The following is a 23,213-nucleotide window of genomic DNA, read 5'->3' on the forward strand; positions in this document are numbered from 1 at the left end:
TTATTTTGTTTTTCTCTCAATGTTTGTAAAGACAATCTAACACTTACCTTTTGTAAGGTCTACTTTAGTATGTGTTATTGAAGTGTGTACTTTGTTGTAGATGCATGTTTGACAGTACCATGTCCAATGTAATAATGTCAAATATACATGTGAAGTCCCTCCAGGAAGTATTCAGTGTGAACAATATTACCTTGTGTTCATTATTCAGTATTTACATTTTGTGTTCTGTTTTCTTTCAGTTTGTTGTCTTATTCCTGCTCCTGGCAAGTGGGAGAGAATACATGATAGATTGAACATGCTCGAGTCTGGATCTGTAGGTTGGGATTAAAGACTTTGTCACGAAAGATGTTTCAATATAGATAAGTTTGGAATTACACCTGATTGTGCCGGTTAGGGAGGGAGGGGGTTGCTATTTGATCAGAAAAGTATGTTTAGACACTTCTTGTATATTTCAATGTTGTGAGTAAGAAAATGTTGCTGTTTTAGAAAATTTGTTCCTCCTGTGCTGTCATGCCGTCACATTGTTTCATTCCATTCCACATCTTATCCTGTACATTACAGGCTGAGCGTGGAGGGCAGGCCGTTCAGCATGCTGCAATGGGTTACATACTCCATTAACTAACTAACTCATAGCTGAGACCAACTGTACCGAACATTATGACCAACCAAAAACAATGTCATTGATATTTGTATGTATCCATTTGGTTCTGAAGTCCACTACAAACCCCTCACAGCATAGTTACAAACTCCAAGTATTTTGTTTTTCAATTTCATAGATTTAAGCTAGCTTGTTCTTAGCTAATCCTGGTGTTGTCCTCAACCGGTTGTTATATTTGAGGCAGGTAAGTTGTTTTGGGTCAGGTTGATGTAATTGGTGCAATGATTTGACATGCACAGATGTATCAGATATCTGCCTTGTCTCTGAATTACGTTCTGTCTAACTATGGCAGCTGGAGCACCTACAATAAAACATAAACAATTGTACTCGCTTTGTTCTTTTTGAGTAATGGAGGCTGGTTTATGCTGCAGTCAACTTTATTTCAGCTGCTGTGTTAGTTACACTGGATCAGACAGGCAGGCCACTTCTTGAGACTTGTTGAAATTCAAGCTGAGCAGTCACAAAACTCACAGGCAAGTGACACTCACCAGTAGGTGCCTAAGTGTCTGTGGTCGATTGGATACAGTGTCTGCCCACAGTGGGAGGTCAGTGGTTCTAAGCTTGGCCTTGCTATAACAAACATAGACAGCATTTGCCCTGTCATGTGTAAGACTTGATGGTAAGCTGTGTGCGAGTGATGCATGGTATCTCAGGAGTAGCACTGTTTTAATGTGCCGTCTTCTTCAGGCTGCCACACCTTTGCATGTTGCTAAATAAGTGCAATAACTGTGATTGCGACTTTAATCCCTATGTCGCCTTTTCAGTCCACTATTGACTCCAACTAGGCCCTGACTTGGATGACATGCTCCTCAGTTGTGTCCATACTGAAGACACCCAACAGCACGTCCATCGTGCACGATGCACAGATTTGATGTTATCTCCACACTCACAGGAAAAGAAAACACCAAACAGCGGTAGTTTTCAACTTTTAATGAAAACAGCGTGATGCACTGTCATTGCATATGTACAGAAGATTAACAAGATGTACATCACACAGATGTGTTCACTCGTAGATTCCAGTAACTATTTACAAATAGATTACACTACTCTGATTACAAACACCAGTAATATGTAAAATATAGTCATACACCATATGAAGATTAAGTCAACTAATAGGACTAAATACTAAATTTGTTGAATGAAACAGTTTGTGTCGTTTTGCTAAGACCTCATAGTATAAGAATGAACACAAAGAAAAAGGAGAAATATGACAGTTGATGCATGTTGAAGCATGCAGAGTTCAGCACAAACTACAGAACACGCTGGATAATACTTCCACAGAAGGGAAACCCCTAGTCTCTCTGAAAGTCAAGTGTTAATCTAATCCAGAAACAATATTAAAACAAAAAAACTGTCATATATGTTTAAGAAAACGTAAAACAAGTGCATATAATGTTCATTTCATAAGTTGATTATTTGTTAAAATACCTGAAAAAAACCCCCAGAAAGTCATTTTGTGTCAAGGGTCCAATTTTACAAAGCTTAAGATCTTTCAGTCTCTTTAAAAATTGTAAACATGTTCATAGTGTAGCATTGTTCTGAGCTGAGCTTGTGTAAACTTGGTGCCTTAAGTACTTGAAGTATGCTTGTCAGTACAAGGTACAAGAGACATTAAGGTTCATAGTAGAAGTATTATATTCAGTACTGACTGACATTAAAGGATATCACTTCCTGTTTATTATGGTTTTAAACCTGAAGTGTTAGAACTCCAGTCCCACGCTGTTACATATCCCTGGCCATGGATGGCCTCCGGTAATGCTGCTGCATTGCCATCTACAGTACAGATACAAAGGGACAGGTTCTTGTCTGGAACTCTTTCACAGAACAAGAAACATGGTGCTGATGCTAACCAAAATGATGCCATCTCCCTTCTCTTGACACTGTCAAACCACCTTCTCTTGACACTGTCATACCACCTTCTCTGACACTGTCATACCACCTTCTCTGACACTGTCATACCACCTTCTCTGACACTGTCATACCACCTTCTCTGACACTGTCATACCACCTTGTCTTGACATGTAACTTCATCATCTACATACTTGATCCAAGTAAGTCACCGAGATGCAGAATGTTTCACTGTGATGTTCATATACTTTAAGATAAATATTTTATTGTTTTGTCACTCTTAGAAACAAAAACAAAACAAACAAATTTCCACATAAAAATATTGTTATCTATGAACCAGATATAGATTTCATTGCATTTGACTTACTATACTGCTGCTTCACTGGTCACAAAATAGAGGATATATTTTAGGTTTTGTTTAAGCATGACAATTTCTTCCCCATCCAAGATACAACAGCATGCAATAAACGAGAACAAGAGAAATCTCACACAGTAATCACAAACAATCTGAGATAATCAAACTGATGAATCTCAAAGATCACCATACAGGAATTAGACTTTTTGTGAACATTTCATCATTTCATCAGGAACACACAATCTTTGGTACACACACATATACCTGCTGTCTTGCCATCTCTCTCTAGTCCATATCAACTTCATCAGAACAATTTCAAATACTTTGAAAAAACAAATACACCGAGAATACCACAACCCATTTACTGAAAACCCATTTGAATCTAACATGTGTGCCTGAGTGATGACCTGCTAGAACAATACTGTGGCAGTGATACAATGTTGACAAGTTCCAATAATATACAGGGACACATCATGTAATGGACTACAGAAGCAAATCCTCACCAACACATACAGAGTAGGGCCATCACTGTGGAGGGGTCGTCACAAGGGAGGGACCTGATCACTTACTTATGAATGACCTTGTGTTCACTGCAGGTGAAAGCAGACAGGTGATAAAATGTAGGTTATTATTGATGTTCTTTAGAAGACAACATCTTCATGAAGACAGAATGCAATCAGAAGATAAATTACTTTCATAGTTCTAGTAATACTGAGACCAGTTTGCTACTGATATTGTAAAACAGTCTTTAGAACATGAACACAATAATTCTGAGATACATACTTTCATTTAAGTATTTATACAAAACAACACATTGCAAGACATGTACAAAAGGAAAATCAAAGATAGGCAAAGAAATGTTAAGTCCTTCATAAATATCTTTGATAGGCATTATTCATAAATGTTTCCTGAAATATATTGTACATAGACTGCCATTGCTTGGGTACTCCAGAACACACCAGTTTCACATCAAGCTTCATCTCTATATGAAGCACATGTACTGGTTCTTCAATACACACTGCTCAAAACAGCTATAGAAACCCAGATTATTTCACATTACTATACATATGATCTGGCAGGTTAGACTACCAGTAACTATAGCAATGTGAGAGAATCTGTTGTTCCTTAATTTCTTTTGAGCAGTATATGACGAACTCATCACTATTAAGGTTCCTACGTATGACAAATGGGAAGACACTGAATAGGACTGACTGTTAGTTATGGCTGGTTCTTACAGAGAAGCTATGGTACTGCTTAAGTGAGTGACGCTTCGGTGTTTTCTGAGTGAACACTTGCAGCAAGACTTGCGACAAAATATTTCTATAGATGAAGAAAACCCTGCACTGAGCCAATAACTATGAATTTTATTCCCAGAGTCACAATGACCTTGAATCATTCTGGTACAGATATGTTCAACTTGTCCTCTCTGAAGACTCATGGACAGGTCGGTAATGCCCTATCGTATTGGGACCAGTCCTCTATAATATATATACATTCACTTTTTGGAAGGGATAATCAGATATACCATCATATTTAAATACACACTTGACATATAATGATAATTACTAGTGAATATCATGAAAAGGTAATATCCCTCTAAAAAGTTGAGTTGTACAGATGAATCACAGACCACATGTAAATCTTAGTTAACAGTTCTCCCAATACTTGACCCGGACTGACAAGAACACCTGAACGGGTCTCAAGTGGCACAGCTCCCAAATACCACAAATTCACATAATACAGCTTGGCCAAATTTACAACAATGTACACAATTATTTTCACTCATGCCTAAGAGATGATCTGAAGTTCCTTCTTCCCATGTCAAAGAATGTGATGTTCATCCAAATGAAACAGAATTTCTGACAAACTTAAGGTAATATGATTGTCTGAGATTTTCAAGAAGCAGACATTAATCTGATCTCAATTTCATGTCTGATAACGTTTAATGCAGTTCCCTTGTTATCAACTGTTCTGCACTTTAAGTTCTTCCTCTTCATATCCGCTGTCCTCCTCAATGTCAGGTGTTGGGGCTCGCTGTGATCTCACATATGAAGCTGGCTTCTCTCCACGGACAACCTCATCAGTGAGAATCACAGTTGAAATGTCGGAGCCAGGAACATCAAACATTGGTTCAAGAAGGATGGACTCCTGAAACAGATGTACACGAGTTAGAAACACATCCTGGATACCAGACACTAGAGTAAAACCAATGCAACCATTAAGTGTGGAAAAACAATGTGAGGATGAGGATCACCAGATATGACTGGAGCAGATTTAGCTAGAATCTGAAAGAGGACACCTGGACACAGTACAAACATGACATACCTACAGCAAACATGAAGCAGTACCTGGGGACTTATTCTACACCAGAACATATGCAACAAAGAAAGGACATTTCAATTAACTGCTTAGGGGATGGGTATTTTTCTATATATATATTTGGTATGAGCATTTTCCACACCTATGTATGCTCAAAGGACTGGAGATAAGAGAGATCAAGTTCTTAGTTTGATGGACGAGTGAGATGAAACAGTTGAGTCTTTAGTGCAGTTTTGAAAGATGAAAAGTTATGTCATGATTTCAGTTCCAAGGGCAGTTTGTTCCACTCAGAGGTCGCAGCATATGAGAATGATATCTCATCACGTGTCATCTTGAATAAATAGATGACTATTTGGTATCTGAGTGCCCTTCGTGGAATGTATAGTTTTACAAGTTCACATATGTATTCTGGAGCACTGTTAGTGACACACTGGAAGGTCAAGCAGAGCAGTTTGTAGGTTATCTTGTATAGCATTGGAAGCCAATGTAAGTCTTTCAATACAGGAGTGATGTGGTCATACTTTCTGCAAAGGGAGACAATTCTTGCAGGAGTATTTTATATATGTCGAGGTTGGGTGCACCTGTGACAAGAACATTGAGAAAATTGGCAGAGGCTGATGAGGCTGATATATTTCACAGTCTAATATCAGCTCAAGTATTCCCCTTCTACTCCCATATATCTGTGTTAATTGTGACCTGTACACTGTGACTGACTGACAAAGTTAAACCATCAGTTTTGTGACAGGGTATAACCACCACAGGGCTACCATAATACACCCTGAGATCTTTTGGTTGTCACCTTCAGAATCCACATTGCAAGTCTTCAGGTGGTCACCTTCAGGTGATCATTCCTAGCTCCTAACAGAAAACCTTGTTAGAAAATAGCACTGCAAAGGGGCATACGAATCTCTGAGATCTCCGTACAGACATCATCATGGAACTCACTACCATGGCATTCCGTACATATAACCAACATTACTGACTGCCTCATCTCAAAAATCACATTAAAGCCACACAAGACTTCCCGCCCCATTCCCCTGTCATGACAGTATCTGTGGTGAACAAAATAAAGACAGAAAGTAACAGGAGCAGACAGGAGTGCGCTGTGAGAGGGCCTTGACACAGGGTCCCTTACCATGATAGAGCGCAAACCACGGGCTCCTGTCTTCCTCTCGAGGGCAAGGGCAGCTATAGCCTTCATAGCTTCAGGCTTCACATCAAGGTGTGCCTGAAACATCCGAGTAACAGTCCTGCAGTTTTAGATAATGAAACAAGAGTCATCAGAAGATGACATATCCCCCAGCTCCCACATGTTTGAAAGGACAAATCATCTCCCGGTTACTCATTGCTTTTTTAGATTAAGTTTGAATTGTTTACATGGAATTCATGAAAATAATAAAATGCCATATATCTGTATTCAGCAAAGTCACAATTTCAAGATCTGTCTCATATATCTGCCAAGATCTGTTGCAAGATATGAAATGGTTTTGTCCGGAATCAAAGCCTATCCCTCAATTGAGACTAAGTCAGAATTGTTTCCATGAAAACCAGGAAAAATCAAAATGCCGAAACATTGTAAATAGCAAAAGGCACCACTTTGTGGTCTGCCTCAAATATCTGCCAAGTTTTGCTGTAAGATACTGAATAGTTTTTGAGTTGTGCTCCGAAACAAAGCCCATTCCTTCATTTTGAGAGGTCCGAATCGTTTCCATGGAAACTGGGAGAATGATAGATCACAAAAATCTGTAAATAGCAAAAGGAAACATTTTACCTTCTGACTGGTATATCTACCAAGTTTTGCAGAAAAATAAATAACAGATTTTGACTTCTGCTCCAGAAACTCCATTTTGAGACTAAGTCCGAAACGTTTCCATGGAAACAAAAAAAAAAAAGAAATCATAAAAACCAAAAGGCACCACTTTGGGGTCTGTTACACATATCTGCCAAGTTTTACTGATATTAAGAAGTTTTTGAGTTCTGCTCTTGAAACGAAACACACCTCTCACTTTTCAGACTAGGTCCAAAATGTTTCCATAGAAACTGAGAAAATAATAAATTACAAGATCCTGTACATAGGAAAAGGCACCACTATAGGTCCTGATTGATATATGTACCAAGTTTTGCTGAAAAATATTGAATGGAGTTCTGCTCCAGAAACCAAGCCCATCCCTCCATTTTGAGACTAAATTTGAAACGTTTCTATGGAAACCAAGAAAATAAGAAATCACAAAAGCCTGTACATAGCAAAAGGCACCACTTTGGGTTCTGCAACACATATCTAGCAAGTTTTACCAACAGATATTAAGAATTTTTTAGTTCTGCTCTGGAAACAAAACACACCTCTCACTTTTGAGACGAAGTCAAAAACGTTTCCATGGAAACTGAGAAAATAATAGATCACGAAAACTTGTAAATAGCAAAAGGCACCACTTTAGGTTCCGATTGATATATCTACCAGGATCTGCAGAAAAATATAGCATGGTTTTTGAGTTTTGCTCCGGAAACGAAGCCCACCCTACCATAAGATTAACACCAAAATGTTCCATGGAAAAACAAAGAATAAAAAATCTGTAAATAGCAAAAGGCACAACCATAGGCAGAGATTACTATATCTATCAAGTTTGGTCTAAAAATATTGAGTTATGCTCCGGAAACAAAATGACTATGGACGGCTGGATGGACGGATGGACAGATGAGGCGTCAACTATATCCCCCTGCATTACATACTGGGGGATAAAAATATAATACATGTTATCTACTAATGTGAAGTCAGTTTGATTATCTTTTCCTAAAAGGGTATAGTCACCATACATTCCACACTTCTGCATCCAGGCCCTACAGTCATTTGACCCATGAAGGTCCCGGGGTAGAAGAGGCCTTTAGCAACCCATGCTTGCCTTAAAAGGCGACTATGCTTGTTGTAAGAGGCGACTAACGGATCAGGTGGTCAGGCTTGCTGATTTGGTCGAAACATGTCATTGGTTCCGAATTGCGCAGATCGATGTTCATGTTGTTGATCACTGGATTGTCTGGTCCAGATTCAATTATTCACAGACCGCCGCCATATAGCTGGAATATTGCTGAGTGCAGCATAAAACTCACTCACTCATTCACTCCTACAGTCATTTCTTTTGCTTCTCTCAAATAGTAGACTGGTTGGACTCTGGACACGTTACTGTCATCGTGTTTGTGAGACACTGATCATACTGGCATTTTATGAAACACACAAACATCCCTACTCAGAAAATGCTGTACCACTACTTTCATTGCAGTAAATATGTAACTATTTTTCACTCAGAGAGAAGCAGATTATGTTCGCTGGACATATGTAAGGTGACTTCACAATGGATGCTTGCACAGTTGCAGAGTGTCTCTCACCTTGTCCATACTGAAGAGGGCCTGGTACTGTGGCACAAGGGCATTGTGTGGTTTGGTCAGGATCTCTACCAACATCTCCTCCGACAGGCTGTGGAAGGGCACGATCACTGGGAGTCGGCCAACAAATTCAGGAATCATACCAAACTCTATCATGTCTCTTGCCTCTACCTGACGTAACAGTACGTCTTTCTCTTCATTCTCTGTAACGGCGGTGGCACCATCAGCCTGGTTCTTGAAGTCTGCGACAGTAGCAGCACGGCGCCCCTGGTTGGTGTTGGACATAGCGCCAAAACCCAGATACTGAAGAAAATATCACAGCACACATGAGTAATCCACAACTACTTAGTGGTACATCTATTTACCTTACACCTGAACAGGATATCAGTCACTGAGTCACTGCATTCTTCACATTTACCAAGAAGATAATTCACATGTACATGATACTGTAAATGTACTTTTGATTATTATGCTCTGCTCAGACAGCTCACAATGAATGTCACTAATGCTACCAATAATTCATGCTGCCACTGCAGGGAAAACACCATCACTTGACTCCAAATGGTCTCAAACACCACTACACCATGTAGATGTGGATGTGCTTAATACTGAGCTCAGCTGAGTTTGGCTATAATATTATGTTGGTGATTCTAGATCTGGTCAAGCAGTTGATATGATTGGTTGTGAGGCTGACCTTTTCTGTTTTCCTCCTGCTGATGATTCTGTCCAAGCCGTTGAAAGCACCTGAGGCAACAAATAGGATGTTGGTGGTGTCCACCTGCACTGTCTCCCCACGCAGTTTCCTTGAGTTCCGCTCTGGAACATTTACCACAGTCCCTTCCAGCATCTTCAACATGCCCTGCAGGAGACAGATTCAGGTACTAGACACCCTAAGACAGTCAGACGGCTAAACAATGTACAATAAAAATGTTATCACGCGTGTGTGTTTTGGGATGGTTGGTTCTTTTTAGCGAGTCTTAGAGGGCTAAATACATAGTGTTAATTCCTAATGCAGGATATTACCCGTCCCAAAACACACGAGTGTGATAACCTATGTTTCACACGTAATTCTTACTTTATAATTAAAACAAAAATGGGATTTCATTTGCCATGAAACTGAACTTTGTGAGATGTGCCCTTGTATCTATGATCATGTGTGTAGTAATATGTGATGTCACAAGCTTGGTCATGCAAGTCTCTACTGATCACTCATTTGACTGTGTTACATCATCCATCTAGTTCCTATTAAGCTTTTGTGGTAAAGAGTGTATAGTTGTCACCAAATCTTAGCTTACTTTTATAAAATAACAAGAAGGCAAAGTCATCAATATCTGCCGCAACAGCAAAGTCAAACTTGCTGCCATGGAAATGAAAAATAATTTATTCAGAAATCCAGAATTACCAACAGGCACCAGTACACCACTAGGTCTATCAATGTGCCAAGTTTGGTGAAGAGACATTGAATGGTTTTAGACTTCTGCTCCGGAAAAGAGAACCACCACCAATTTCAGTGTAAATATAACTGATGGTGGGCCCTGTCGGAGTGGGATGGGCACTGATACAACAGAACAAACATAAGGCTGACGGCAAGGACAGGAAGACCCTCCTGACACCCCTTACAAGACTGTATGAGACCAAACAAAAAGCCATGGTCTTTGTTTGCGATTTCAACCCAATCAACATGGAGCTCAACGCCATCATCCGGAAGCGATGGCATTTGCCATCCGGATCAGAAATTTGCCCAAAAGTGTTAAACTCACCCCACATTACAGCCTACAGGAGGAACAGAACCCTGAAGGACTATCTAGCACGAGCCTCACTAGAATACCCCAAAAATACGCCACAGATCAGTGGCCGTGTGGTCACATTCCTTGACGACCTATGCAACAAACACAACTGCAAAATCTGCATTATGATAAAACGCTTGCACACTTTCCAGAGTTCAGTGTCTGGTGTCAAATACCGTAAACGACAATACAGATGCACCAACAAAAATGTGGTCTATCTGCTCACCTGCGAAAAATGCAAAAAACAGTATGTAGGGGAAACCAAAAGATGCTTCAAAACGAGGCTTAACGAACACTTCGCTGACATCACGCACAACAGAGATAAACCTGTTGCAAATCAGATCTCACCTACGAGATCATCGCACAACTCAGAGAGGACCCTGAGCTTGTTAGCACCACCCAAAAGAGGAGATCACTCAAACTGAGGTGGATATTTAGACTCCACACGTTTGCCCTGCAAGGCCTCAACGATAAGATAGTTGGCTAAGGTATCCCCTAGTCTTCATCATTAATTTAAGTGTAAGTCAAATTTGTTGCCATGGAAACGCAAAAATATATTTTATTCAGAAATCAAAGACAAATGTGCACAGATGGACGGAAGGAAGGATGCATGGACACAGTGCATTTTAATACCCTCCTAAAAACATGTTGCCAGGGATAACAATAAACTCACATGGAAGTTCAGAAACCTTCCATTAACCTTTAGAACAACAAATACCCTTTAACGTTTGTGTGACATTGTGCACCTGGATTCCTATGCCATTCTCTTGCTAACACTGACAATTGGTCAGAAAACTGATCTTTGCTTTGTAATCTACACTATCTATCATAACAAGGCATGAATTTTCTGGAATCAAAGCACTGACAGTACCATAACCATGGCCGTCAACCTGAACATGATCGCTGACCCTGGACGCCATGTTTGTTTACACTGTGAAACTGAAAGTAGGCCATTTTGCATATGACCTCTCTAAATTGTGTCGACAGCCATGCATGACCCCAATGGATACCCAAAATACCTGTTGGCTTTATCCTGCCAAGAAGGATGATGAAGAGATTTATCTAGACATGCTGCTTGAGTTGGAATGCTGTGTTACCTACAGTTGCTCTTTTCAACTTCTTAAGACCCTCTAACACCCAACACATCACACCTGCTGAACTTCCTCTCCCTTGACACCCCATACCTTCATACTACCCTCAAAAACTAACTCACACCTGCTGAACACACCTCCCTGATATTCCACACCTTCTGACTATCTCTACAAAGTAACTCACACCTGCTGAACACCCCTTCTCTGATACTCCACACCTTACTACCCTCAACAAAGTAACTCACACCTGCTGAACACACCACCACTCTCCAGTACACCTGCAGACCACCATCTTGCCTACACCCCATACAAGCAGAATTCCTCCTGCTGAACTATCTCCTCTACTTTGCACTTACTTACCACCCTCTCCCTTACTATGTCTCACCTGCTGCACACCCTCTCCCCCGACGTCTCGCAGCTGGTGGATCCCCGGGACACTGCCGATCTTGTCCACCTCATCCAGGAACACAATGCCTGTTGCCAAACAATCACTCAAGTCATATAGACACACAAGTGAATGTAGTGGATACTCTTAATATACTCTACATATACATGGCAAAGTAATGGTAATCATAACACAAACAGAACATTTAAAAGATTTTCTTCCTGATTTCCTGACCAAACCCCTTCTCAAAAGTGCTGGGTAATTCATTAAGACAATCATGAACTATGATTGCATCCTTAAGTAGAGGTCTCCAGAGCTTGTTATCCTTGTCTTATCACTTGGTGCAGCAGCATACCTTGTTGTGCTTTGTCAACGTTGTAGTTCGCATCCTGCAGCAGTTTGGCGATTACAGACTCGATGTCCTCTCCGACGTAGCCGGCCTGGGTGAGGGTCGTACAGTCGCAGATAGCGAAAGGCACGTCCAGGCACCGGGCTAGTGTCTGGGCTAGTAGCGTCTTCCCTGGATCAGACAATTCCCTACATTACCAGTATGAAAACACGTTTGAAGGTGGAACATTATATATGATGCATGCAAGACAGAGACATATGTTAAGTTCAGTTAGAGATTTATACTTTCACACAATTCTATCAAAATATTTTGGGAAAAAATATGGCCAAAGTAATCTTTGAGACAATGAACCTTTACAACTATTATGCAAGCAAAAATTGGCAGCTAAAGTCAGCATCTGGAAGCATGAACAATGTTACATGTTACAGGGTACACAGACATAAGTCAGTCATGTCACATATGGTGGCAGCATGACCCTCCTTAGTGGTGGTTTGATAGAACTGGGTACTGGGGGTGTATTAGATTTCCTTGCAATAAAATATCCTTACCCTTAGGTTGTTGTGGGGAGACTCACCTGACCCTTCATGCTGGTTGTGAAACCTGGTTAACCTTATGTTGTGGGGAGACTCACCTGACCCTTCATGCTGGTTGTGAAACCTGGTTAACCTTATGTTGTGGGGAGACTCACCTGACCCTTCATGCTGGTTGTGAAACCTGGTTAACCTTATGTTGTGGGGAGACTCACCTGACCCTTCATGTTGGTTGTGAAACCTGGTTAACCTTATGTTGTGGGGAGACTCACCTGACCCTTCATGCTGGTTGTGAAACCTGGTTAACCTTATGTTGTGGGGAGACTCACCTGACCCTTCATGCTGGCTGTAAAACTTAGTTAACCTTATGTTGTTGTGGGGAAACTCACCGGACCCTTCATGCTGGCTACGAAACTTAGTTAACCTTATGTTGTTGTGGGGAGACTCACCTGACCTATCATGCTGGTTGTAAAACTGAATTAATCTTTGTTGTTGTGGGGAAACTCACCTGACCCTTCATGCTGGCTTAATTACTCTTATGTTGTTGTGGGGAGTCTCACCTGACCCTTCATGCTGGCTGTAAAACTTAGTTAACCTTATGTTGTGGGAAGACTCACCTGACCCTTCATGGCTATGAAACTTAGTTAACCTCAAGTTGTTGTGGGGAGTCTCACCTGACCCTTCATGATGGCTGTATAAATTAGTTAACCTTATGTTGTTGTGGGGAGACTCACCTGACCCTTCATGCTGGCTGTAAAACTTAGTTAATCTTATGCTGTTGTAGGGAAACTCACCTGACCCAGTTGGTCCGAGCATCAGGATGTTGCTCTTCTCTAGTCTCAGCTCATGACTTGTTGATTCCAGGATGTCAGATCGACGGGCTGTCTCCTCTTGTTGCTGTTGCTGCTGTTGTTGCTGTTGAAGACTTGGACCAAGCGGGTTTCCTGGGCCACTCACAGCAATATGCAGCATGTCTGAGAAATACAGTCAAATAGTCATATAACCATCCCTCAGTCAAACAACCATACAACCCCTCAGTTAAACAGTCATACAACCCCTCAGTTAAACAGTCATACAACCATCCCTCAGTCAAACAGCCATACAACCATCCCTCAGTCAGTCATAAAAGTCATACAACCATCCTTCAGTCTAAAAGTCATAAAACCCCTCAGTCTAACGGTCATAAAACCCCTCAGTCAAACAGTCATACAACCATCCCTCAGTCTAAAAGTCATACAACCATCCACCAGTCTAACGGTCATACACACCCCTCGCCCTAACAGTCATACAAGAATTCCTTAGTCCAACAGTCTCATGACAACGTCATTCACCTCAGTCAAATGGTCCAACTGCATTGATACTTTAAGAAGGATCAGTTTAGTAACAAAGCATAATACAAAGGCGCTAACTCTCTCCATCATTGTGATGGTGACTTGTAAACTGTATACTGTACAGAACATAGAGAAGTATGTCTTGTATGTCAAAACAAACAATATGTCTACAATCAACCATAATACTGGATGAATCAATGGTAAGAATGAAGATTTTTATGGATATCAACTTCTTAGTATGAGAACACAACATTTCGGAGTTAATGCTTACTCCTTCATCCATGAAGATTTTTATGGATATCAACTTCTTTGTATGAGAACACAACGTTTTGGAGTTAATGCTTACTCCTTCATCCATGAAGATTTTTATGGATATCAACTTCTTAGTATGAGAACACAACATTTCGGAGTTAATGCTTACTCCTTCATCCATGAAGATTTTTATGGATATCAACTTCTTAGTATGAGAACACAACATTTCGGAGTTAATGCTTACTCCTTCATCCATGAAGATTTTTATGGATATCAACTTCTTTGTATGAGAACACAACATTTCGGAGTTAATGCTTACTCCTTCATCCATGAAGATTTTTATGGATATCAACTTCTTTGTATGAGAACACAACATTTCGGAGTTAATGCTTACTCCTTCATCCATGAAGATTTTTATGGATATCAACTTCTTTGTATGAGAACACAACATTTCGGAGTTAATGCTTACTCCTTCATCCATGAAGATTTTTATGGATATCAACTTCTTTATGAGAGAACACAACATTTCGGAGTTAATGCTTACTCCTTCATCCATGAAGATTTTTATGGATATCAACTTCTTTGTATGAGAACACAACATTTCGGAGTTAATGCTTACTCCTTCATCCATGAAGATTTTTATGGATATCAACTTCTTAGTATGAGAACACAACATTTCGGAGTTAATGCTTACTCCTTCAAACGTTTCGGAGTTCATGCTTACTCCTTCATGGATGAAGGAGTAAGCATTAACTCCGAAATGTTGTGTTCTCATACAAAGAAGTTGATATCCATAAAAATCTTCATGGATGAAGGAGTAAGCATTAACTCCGAAATGTTGTGTTCTCATACAAAGAAGTTGATATCCATAAAAATCTTCATGGATGAAGGAGTAAGCATTAACTCCGAAATGTTGTGTTCTCATACAAAGAAGTTGATATCCATAAAAATCTTCATGGATGAAGGAGTAAGCATTAACTCCGAAATGTTGTGTTCTCATACAAAGAAGTTGATATCCATAAAAATCTTCATGGATGAAGGAGTAAGCATTAACTCCGAAATGTTGTGTTCTCATACAAAGAAGTTGATATCCATAAAAATCTTCATGGATGAAGGAGTAAGCATTAACTCCGAAATGTTGTGTTCTCATACTAAGAAGTTGATATCCATAAAAATCTTCATGGATGAAGGAGTAAGCATTAACTCCGAAATGTTGTGTTCTCATACTAAGAAGTTGATATCCATAAAAATCTTCATGGATGAAGGAGTAAGCATTAACTCCGAAATGTTGTGTTCTCATACAAAGAAGTTGATATCCATAAAAATCTTCATGGATGAAGGAGTAAGCATTAACTCCGAAATGTTGTGTTCTCATACAAAGAAGTTGATATCCATAAAAATCTTCATGGATGAAGGAGTAAGCATTAACTCCGAAATGTTGTGTTCTCATACAAAGAAGTTGATATCCATAAAAATCTTCATGGATGAAGGAGTAAGCATTAACTCCGAAATGTTGTGTTCTCATACTAAGAAGTTGATATCCATAAAAATCTTCATTCTTATGTATTTCACTTCTAAATGCCCTTCAAAGACTTGAATCAATGATGTCTTATGCCATGGTATTAATGAAGGTATTTATATCCTGTGAAAATGGAACCTATTCTAGGCATTCAAAAGCCCAATAGCAACAATTTATACCAAAATATAGCTGAGTTCATTACACACTGTCCACCATGTTGTTACAGAATACACACAAGCATTTAGTAATGGTCTTTGACTTTCTCTGACATCATTTCTAGTTGGAAACAATAGGGTGGGGTACTGAGACTGTGTTCTAACACACAGGCTTGAAGTAAAGATGTATTGTTTAGTTAGAATATTACTCATGTTTACAACCTAATCATAACATATGTACAGTCTTGGGACAAGAAAGTCTTATATTCTATGCCAGTCCTCCGAATTCAGAGAATCTTTAAAAGATTTTGTGCCAAAAGAATATGGTTCCCATGGTTACTCCATGGGGTGTTACATGAAGTGTGCATGAACGAACAAGAAGACACAGTCATCAACATCCCCTGCATTACCTCCAATTTCAGTCTAATTCACACTTATTGCTATGGAAATGCCAAAAATATTTTATTCCAAATTCCAAAACTATCAAAAGGCACTAGTACACCACTAAACAAATCTATGTGTCAAGTTTGGTTAAGAAATAATGAACGGTTTTAGAGTTCTGCTTCAGAAAAGATAAATGGTAGAACGGGCAGGGTGCATTTTAACACCCTCCACAAAACGCATTGCGGGGGATGAAAATATGTGGCTGTCTACCACCTACTGATGGATTTAAGCAAATAGGATGAGACAGGACAAGTAAAGATACTATTTGATACTTATCCTGACTTACATGCTAAACTACAGCGCTCCCCTCCCCTACCCACCATCCCCATCTTCTTTTGTTTAGAAACTCAAAAAAGAAGAGAGTGATTTAATGTCTAACAGAGTATGAAATAGTTTTGAAATGTGACCTGACCAAGGGCTGGCTTTCCAAAAGAGTGACCATTCCTGAACAGTCAGTCTCATGAATGAAAACAATCAAACATCAACAAGGTAAGTTTCTTTTTTCAAGTATTTCCCCTAACTAAAGGATAGCCTTACTTATTTAATAGACCCTCCTTCACAAAAATAGAACTTCAAGGACTGAGGGATGGGCTATATTTTATACACTGTGTTTACGCATCTGTAAACAAAGAACGGGAAGAGGAGATAACTTTTGTCTGATCACCTGCTGCTGTCCCATGCTATTTCACAAGAAGTAACACGGTCACATGCCACAATATTAGTAGCATCAGAGATATACTAACATTTAGGATGTCAGTGTGTCACTCACCTCTTGGGGAAAATGTGTTTGGGTAACGTGTTGGGTCATGCACAGTGACCTCAGTGTTCTGTTTGTTGCTGGTGTTCACCGGAAGATTGTGGTAGATCCTCTTGTAGTGGTTGTACACTGCCACAGATAGTACTTTCTTTGCATAGTCCTGACCAACCACAAAACGGTCGAGAAACTCAAATATCTGAAACAGACACACTCATTCAACTCATCGCAGAATGAAAAGTACAGTCACCAGGAATCTGTACTGTTAGTGTGGGACACCAGAGATTTCTTCTCTATGGACTAGGAATTTTCACTGGCATTGTGGAGCATGAAACCAGAGATCTGTACTGTCAGTGTTGGGACTAATACCAGGGATCTCTTCTCTCAGTTTGAGCATAGAACTCGGGATCTCTACTGTTAGTGTGGGGACTGATACCATCGATCTCTTCTCTCAGTTTGAGCCTAGAACTCAGGATCTCTACTGTTAGTGTGGGGACTAATACCATCGATCTCTTCTCTCAGTTTGAGCATAGAACTCAGGATCTCTACTGTTAGTGTGGGGACTGATACCAGGGATCTCTTCTCTCAGTTTGAGCATAGAACTCGGGATCTCTACTGTTAGTGTGGGGACTGATACCAGGGATCTCTTCTCTCAGTTTGAGCCTAGAACTCGGGATCTCTACTTCTAGTGTGGGGACTGATACCAGTTATCTCCACTTGCACTTTGGGGCCTGAAACTAATGATTTCTACTATCAGTGAGCAATGATTGTATTGAAACATACAACTTTTCTGCAAAGACTAGGGTCCTACCTTCCTGGGTGGTGGTGGGGGTTTCCGTTTCTGACCAAGTCGCTCTTCCTTGTTATCTTTAAAACTTTTCTTTGAATCTGTTTCTGAGAGCACCACAAAGAAATGATGACACTTCTCACACTTGACAAACCGGGTAGAGGCTAGACAAACAAAAAGAGTCAGAATGTCAGCACTTGTCATGTGAACACATGCACTAAGACATGCACTACAGTAAGACTGAAATAGTATTCTATACAGTGTCAGTGTAGGTATTATGATCTAGCAATAAAGCTTCCATACTGAATTATGTCATGGTTTCTACTCTATTTGTTCATGAAAGTACTAAGCTAGGACAACTTACAGACAAATGTTTCCACATGTGTGCATGGATCCCCACACTTGGGGCATCTCAGCTGACCAGAACCCTTCTTGTCGCCACCTTTGTCCCCACCCCCCGTGGAACTCCCTGATGTGGGGGTCTTGTCACCATCCCCAGTTCCTGAGGCGTAGCGACCAAGAGATGGTGAAGTGGACAGGCACCTGCTAGATTCATGGGATGAGGCAAGGTACCTCTGCAGCCTCTGAATGCTGGCACCTGCAAATGATTTTAAACATACTGACAACTGGCACTGGTATTGATAGGTTTGGGGTGTTCTGAGCTAAATATCAGTCTTGTGACATATCATGAAAAATGGTCATGCACCATGAATGCTTTCCCTCTGTTTGATGGTCCCTTGGCACCAAAACAGATCTAATGTGAATGGTATATTAGTTTAGTCAATGAACACTCCTCGTCACCAGTGGTAATGGCAAGTCAACAGTTTTGTAAACAAGTAAAAATTCATTTATTAATATCTTACAGGAATATGACATGTATTAATATTTTGAGCAGCATTTATAAGAAGGTCATAACTGTTTCAATATCTGCAGAGTGACTGTCACAAACACATCTTGTCTTACTCCTAATATTGGATTCCTGTGGAATTCCAAGACTTGGGGCATCATTTTAAGAAAGTAATTATCCAATCATTTTGTTGCCAAAACACAGAGACTTATGATTTAGTGAAAATGGATTTGTTCGGCCAAAACAGCACCACTGCAGGTCAACAAGAGCACCTAAATAACACTTGCTAAAACAATCATAACATTATACTCCAGATCAACACAATTGTCTTTCGTGCAGTTCTGTGTAGAGTCCATGTATCAGCAGTCTTGAACTAAACCTCATCAATCTGAAACAAGTGCCAGAAAAGCCCTAGAAAACAACCTCCTGATTTCCTTTTCCTGTGAAATTCATGATAATCATTTTATTGGTTGTCAAAGTGCATGAACAGTTATCCTGACATGATCTATCATGGGATAGCCTCAGGTGTATAATGGGATTGGTTGCAGACATTATTAGGTCTAAAATTAGAATTACCCATACATAACTAAAATCTCATGGTGAGAATTATTTTATTTCATTAGATGCATTTATTGCATACTTCATAAAGATAATGCAAATTACACATGTTATGGGAGGGAACTTATGTCTTCATATGGAAAATTTCCAATGGGTTAACTTCTTTTTCAGACAGTATTAAGAATTAAAACTTGGTAGTGCCAAGTGATTTAAATAGATCTAATACATGGTTACATGAGTGAATGAGTGTGTGAGTTAAGGTTTACATAGCTTTAGTTTGAGCAATATTCCTGAAAAATCAAAGCAGGGGACACCAGAAATGGGCATCACACATCACCCATATGGTAAATTAAACCAGGGGTTCAAAAATATTTTGAAAAGCCACTCACCAAAGGGCAAGAGACCTCAAGAAAGTAACTTGTCCTGACTAATTTATCATTTGCCCTGATTTTATGACACGATGCGTGATGTTACTGTTTACTTGGCTATTTATCGAAGAGTGATAATTTCACTCTCTACTAGCACTACTTTATTATCAGTGCTAACTTTAATAGCTTCATTATGAGCAGATATGAAATGAAATCCAAGTTTATTTGCAGTTTGAAACCATAAGTGGAAATCATCCAGTAGCCCATGGACATGTAAGATACCATTTATTTGAAATGAAAACTGACTTGTCACTGGCATCAGGAAATGGGATTTTTGAACCCGTTAAACCCCGGTCTTCAACATGAAGAGTGAATGCCTTAACCACTTGGCTACGCCACTGAACATGTAGCAACATGAATTAACAAGCACTAGTGAATCTTTGAATCTTCAGGGTGTACACCTCTAGAGAATTCCGAGTGGATTGGGTAGTGGTGAGTTGGGATGGCCTGGCAGCCATATTTGGGCAGTGTTGTCTCAGTATCCATTTCATTTCAGCATACACTTCTGCAACTTCTGTTTTATTGCAAATGAACATCTGCACCTGATGTAAATGTACTGAACAATAACATGATTAGCCCTTGACCCAGGAAAGAATTCTGTTTGTCTGGTAATCCAAACATTTAGTAAACATCTAATAAATGGCATAGTTACTCTGTTAGCTCCAGAGATAACAAGATCACTGATAATCCATGGTGTGCTAATGATGTAAATACTTGTAATCCAAAAAATGTATTTCCATGCCTTGGATCAAAGGGCAATACAATACATATCTATTTTAAATGTGTCATTGACATTATGACCAGTCAAAAATGTGATTACTCTTTAAAAGAATCTGAATTTTTCAAAATTATCATTGTCACGGTTTTGTAGACTTACATGTCAGCAAATGATGAGTTTGTGGCATGAAATGTATGATGATTTCTTGAATTTATCTTGTTTACAAAATTATGTAATCATCATCAAATATTATGAATGCTTAAAATAAACACAAATATGATTAAAATTTTCAGCATTACCAATACTGAGACATCAATGGATAATAGAAATTTTACTGTTGGAAATAACATATCTGTATTTTCACTATGATGAGCTCAGCTCATTGCTTGCACATAGTGCAGTGATCATATAAAAAATATTACTTCACAAGTATGTAACAAAAGATATTCAGTTGCTTTCCAAAGAAATATTTAGAAGAAAAAATATGTTTACATAAATTCCATGTTATGTCAGTAACTGTTAAGTGCTATAATATTTCCTTACTCAATTTCTTCTCATATTGTTTTGACATCATGGCCACTGACCTAGACCCAGTAATGGAAAATGTATCAATACTGAGCACTGAATGACAGACACAAGGTTCACTCTTTAGTAAATGGTCAGTGGGGGAAATCTCTTCCTTAATCAGAACAATGGGATTTTCAGAAGAAGTTTTCTATATTATTTACACAGTGTAATGTATGCATGCATAAGTAATGGGAATTTCTCCCCATGTTGAAATTTTAATGGGATATTTTATATTTCAATGGGTAAAAATCCCCAAATCCCTGCCCAAATAGTTCAGATATTAATTCAAACAAAACTTATCTAAGAGACATAAATGTATTGTAACACAATTACAGCAGCTGTAAAATTAAAAATATACATTACTGAGTTCATAGCTATAGACATTAAAGGGATCCTTATCAGATGAAAAATATGAAAATAGAACAACTAGTAGATATTATAATATACCATCAGTCACTCGTCATTAGTTATAACTATGAGACATTTCACAAATGTTAGCTCTAAAACAAAGCACTAACATCCTGAAAATTATAAATGTGAAATGTCTTACGCATTTGTCAATGTGTTTTGCATTTCCCTCAAACAGTTCTTCAGTCTTGCACATTGAAGATCTTTTGAAGGGTAAGTCCATAAATACGTGTAGATCAAAATTACTAGGCATACACAGATACACCTTGGTGTTCGATCTTTTTTTAAGGTTGATGAATGAATTTGATTATAACAATGCAAGAAAAGACAAATAGTTATTAGAGATGAAACTGTAAGCTCTTACCACAATTCAGTACATATTCAGTACTTGTTGTGGTAAGAGACCTTCGGTTCGGTTTGTTTCAGGTGGGTGTGCAAGGTACGATGATAATGCAGAAAATTGACAAGAGCCCAACCTGACATTGTAACAACATAGGCAAAAAGACACATAATCTTTGCTATTTGAATGAACAAAGTGTCATTTATGACTTGATAGAAATGATGACCCAGTACCAAAACCAAAAATATTGTATTTTTGGATTGTATTACAGTATACTGAACAGGAGGCAAAGTACAGTAGTTCTACTAATACTGCTGTAACTGTTTCACCCCTAACAATTATTTCCATGTATTCAACAGCCAGTGACCTAACATAAAATAGAAATATCAGATATTTCAGAATACAATGGACACATATTTGTACATAAATGTACAACACCGGTGCTGAAGTAGCAGCAGGTAATTAAGATGGCATTTGCATGAACAGGTTGTGAATGATTCGCAAATTAGACACATATGATATCAGATATGATATCTGTGATGATTTTATCACTTGCCTGTTGATTCTGGTGCAAATTAACCTCAACTGATGTTGACATCTATGAAATTGTAGAAAATTCCAGTGTGAAATAGCTTCATAAACATATATTTGATATTGGGAGAGACTTCCACCAGTATCATATTATCTTTATTCTTTGGGAAAATCATCACATGATCCACAAAAAAAACCAACATCAAATAAATGAAAGAGAACATTCCATGTTATTTTATTTGATTTGATTCCAAGTCATACCGATACCCAACCCCTATGCCAAACACACCTAGAAACATGTCCTTGACAAGAATTCTTACCAGATGTCTTGGCTCTCACACGTCCAAGAGCGATCCTTCCACATCTAGCTGCATTCGACATTTTGGATTGTAGAGAGTCTAAGACACAGCTGTCATGAAACTTCCACTGGCCCGACGTCAAGTCATTCACCGTCCACCCTTATGTGAACCTACGTCTAAGAATAAAATCAAACAAGGTCCGGATTTTACGTGACAATATAGCTAGTATACAGCAATTATCAGTCACAAAGTAGATTAAGGATGTCTCTCTAAAGAAATATGAAGACTTACAGTTCTCGCGCTACAATTCAATGAAACAAGAAGGATCTGAATGACATGAAAAAGTTTCAGGAACAATTTGTATGCTACCAACTGACCACAATCACGTATTCTTGTTGTGATCCCGTTTTGCACACGGCAGTGTTTGAAGGTCAAGGTTGCAAACGACACTTAATGGGGAGGGGTAATGGCGAGCTTTGGTGCTTTTCGTGTTCATTTGTTTTCTTTTGTTAAACGTATTTTTTATGGCAAAACGGGAAGTATTGTAACTAAGAATCCAGATATTTAGTGATTTGAAT

General features: G+C 39.1%; 1 protein-coding gene across 2 annotated transcripts; it reads right to left on the minus strand.

The window, feature by feature from the left end:
- Positions 1-1,571: 1,571 nt before the first annotated feature.
- On the minus strand, positions 1,572-23,061 carry LOC137278665 (ATP-dependent Clp protease ATP-binding subunit clpX-like, mitochondrial). Of its 2 annotated transcripts, none has more exons than XM_067811169.1 (12): positions 23,013-23,061; positions 22,657-22,811; positions 18,304-18,537; positions 17,964-18,103; positions 17,168-17,351; positions 13,492-13,671; positions 12,174-12,338; positions 11,819-11,907; positions 9,250-9,414; positions 8,559-8,858; positions 6,316-6,408; positions 1,572-5,009 (listed from the first exon to the last, which is right to left on the minus strand). In XM_067811169.1, the coding sequence occupies exons 2-12, from the start codon at positions 22,715-22,717 to the stop codon at positions 4,824-4,826; spliced, it is 1,797 nt and encodes a 598-aa protein (XP_067667270.1). In that variant the 5' UTR covers positions 22,718-22,811; positions 23,013-23,061; the 3' UTR covers positions 1,572-4,823. The 2 variants fall into 2 exon arrangements, with proteins under 2 accessions (XP_067667270.1, XP_067667271.1); XM_067811170.1 differs by having other exon boundaries at positions 1,574-5,009; positions 22,927-23,029.
- Between the last annotated feature and the right edge of the window lie 152 nt (positions 23,062-23,213).

This window comes from Haliotis asinina, chromosome 3 (genome assembly GCF_037392515.1).
Source record: "Haliotis asinina isolate JCU_RB_2024 chromosome 3, JCU_Hal_asi_v2, whole genome shotgun sequence".
NCBI classification, from domain to species: Eukaryota; Metazoa; Mollusca; class Gastropoda; order Lepetellida; family Haliotidae; genus Haliotis; species Haliotis asinina.

Bases quoted from the DNA above. Each gene is read 5' to 3' on its own strand.
- LOC137278665 (XM_067811169.1), bottom strand. From the start codon at position 22,717: ATGTCGAATGCAGCTAGATGTGGAAGGATCGCTCTTGGACGTGTGAGA. The intron at 11,908-12,173 runs GTATGCTGCTGC...GTTTGGCAACAG, and splicing joins CGTTGACAAAGCACAACAAG to GCATTGTGTTCCTGGATGAG. The intron at 9,415-11,818 runs GTGAGACATAGT...TGTCTCCTGCAG, and splicing joins GGGGAGAGGGTGTGCAGCAG to GGCATGTTGAAGATGCTGGA.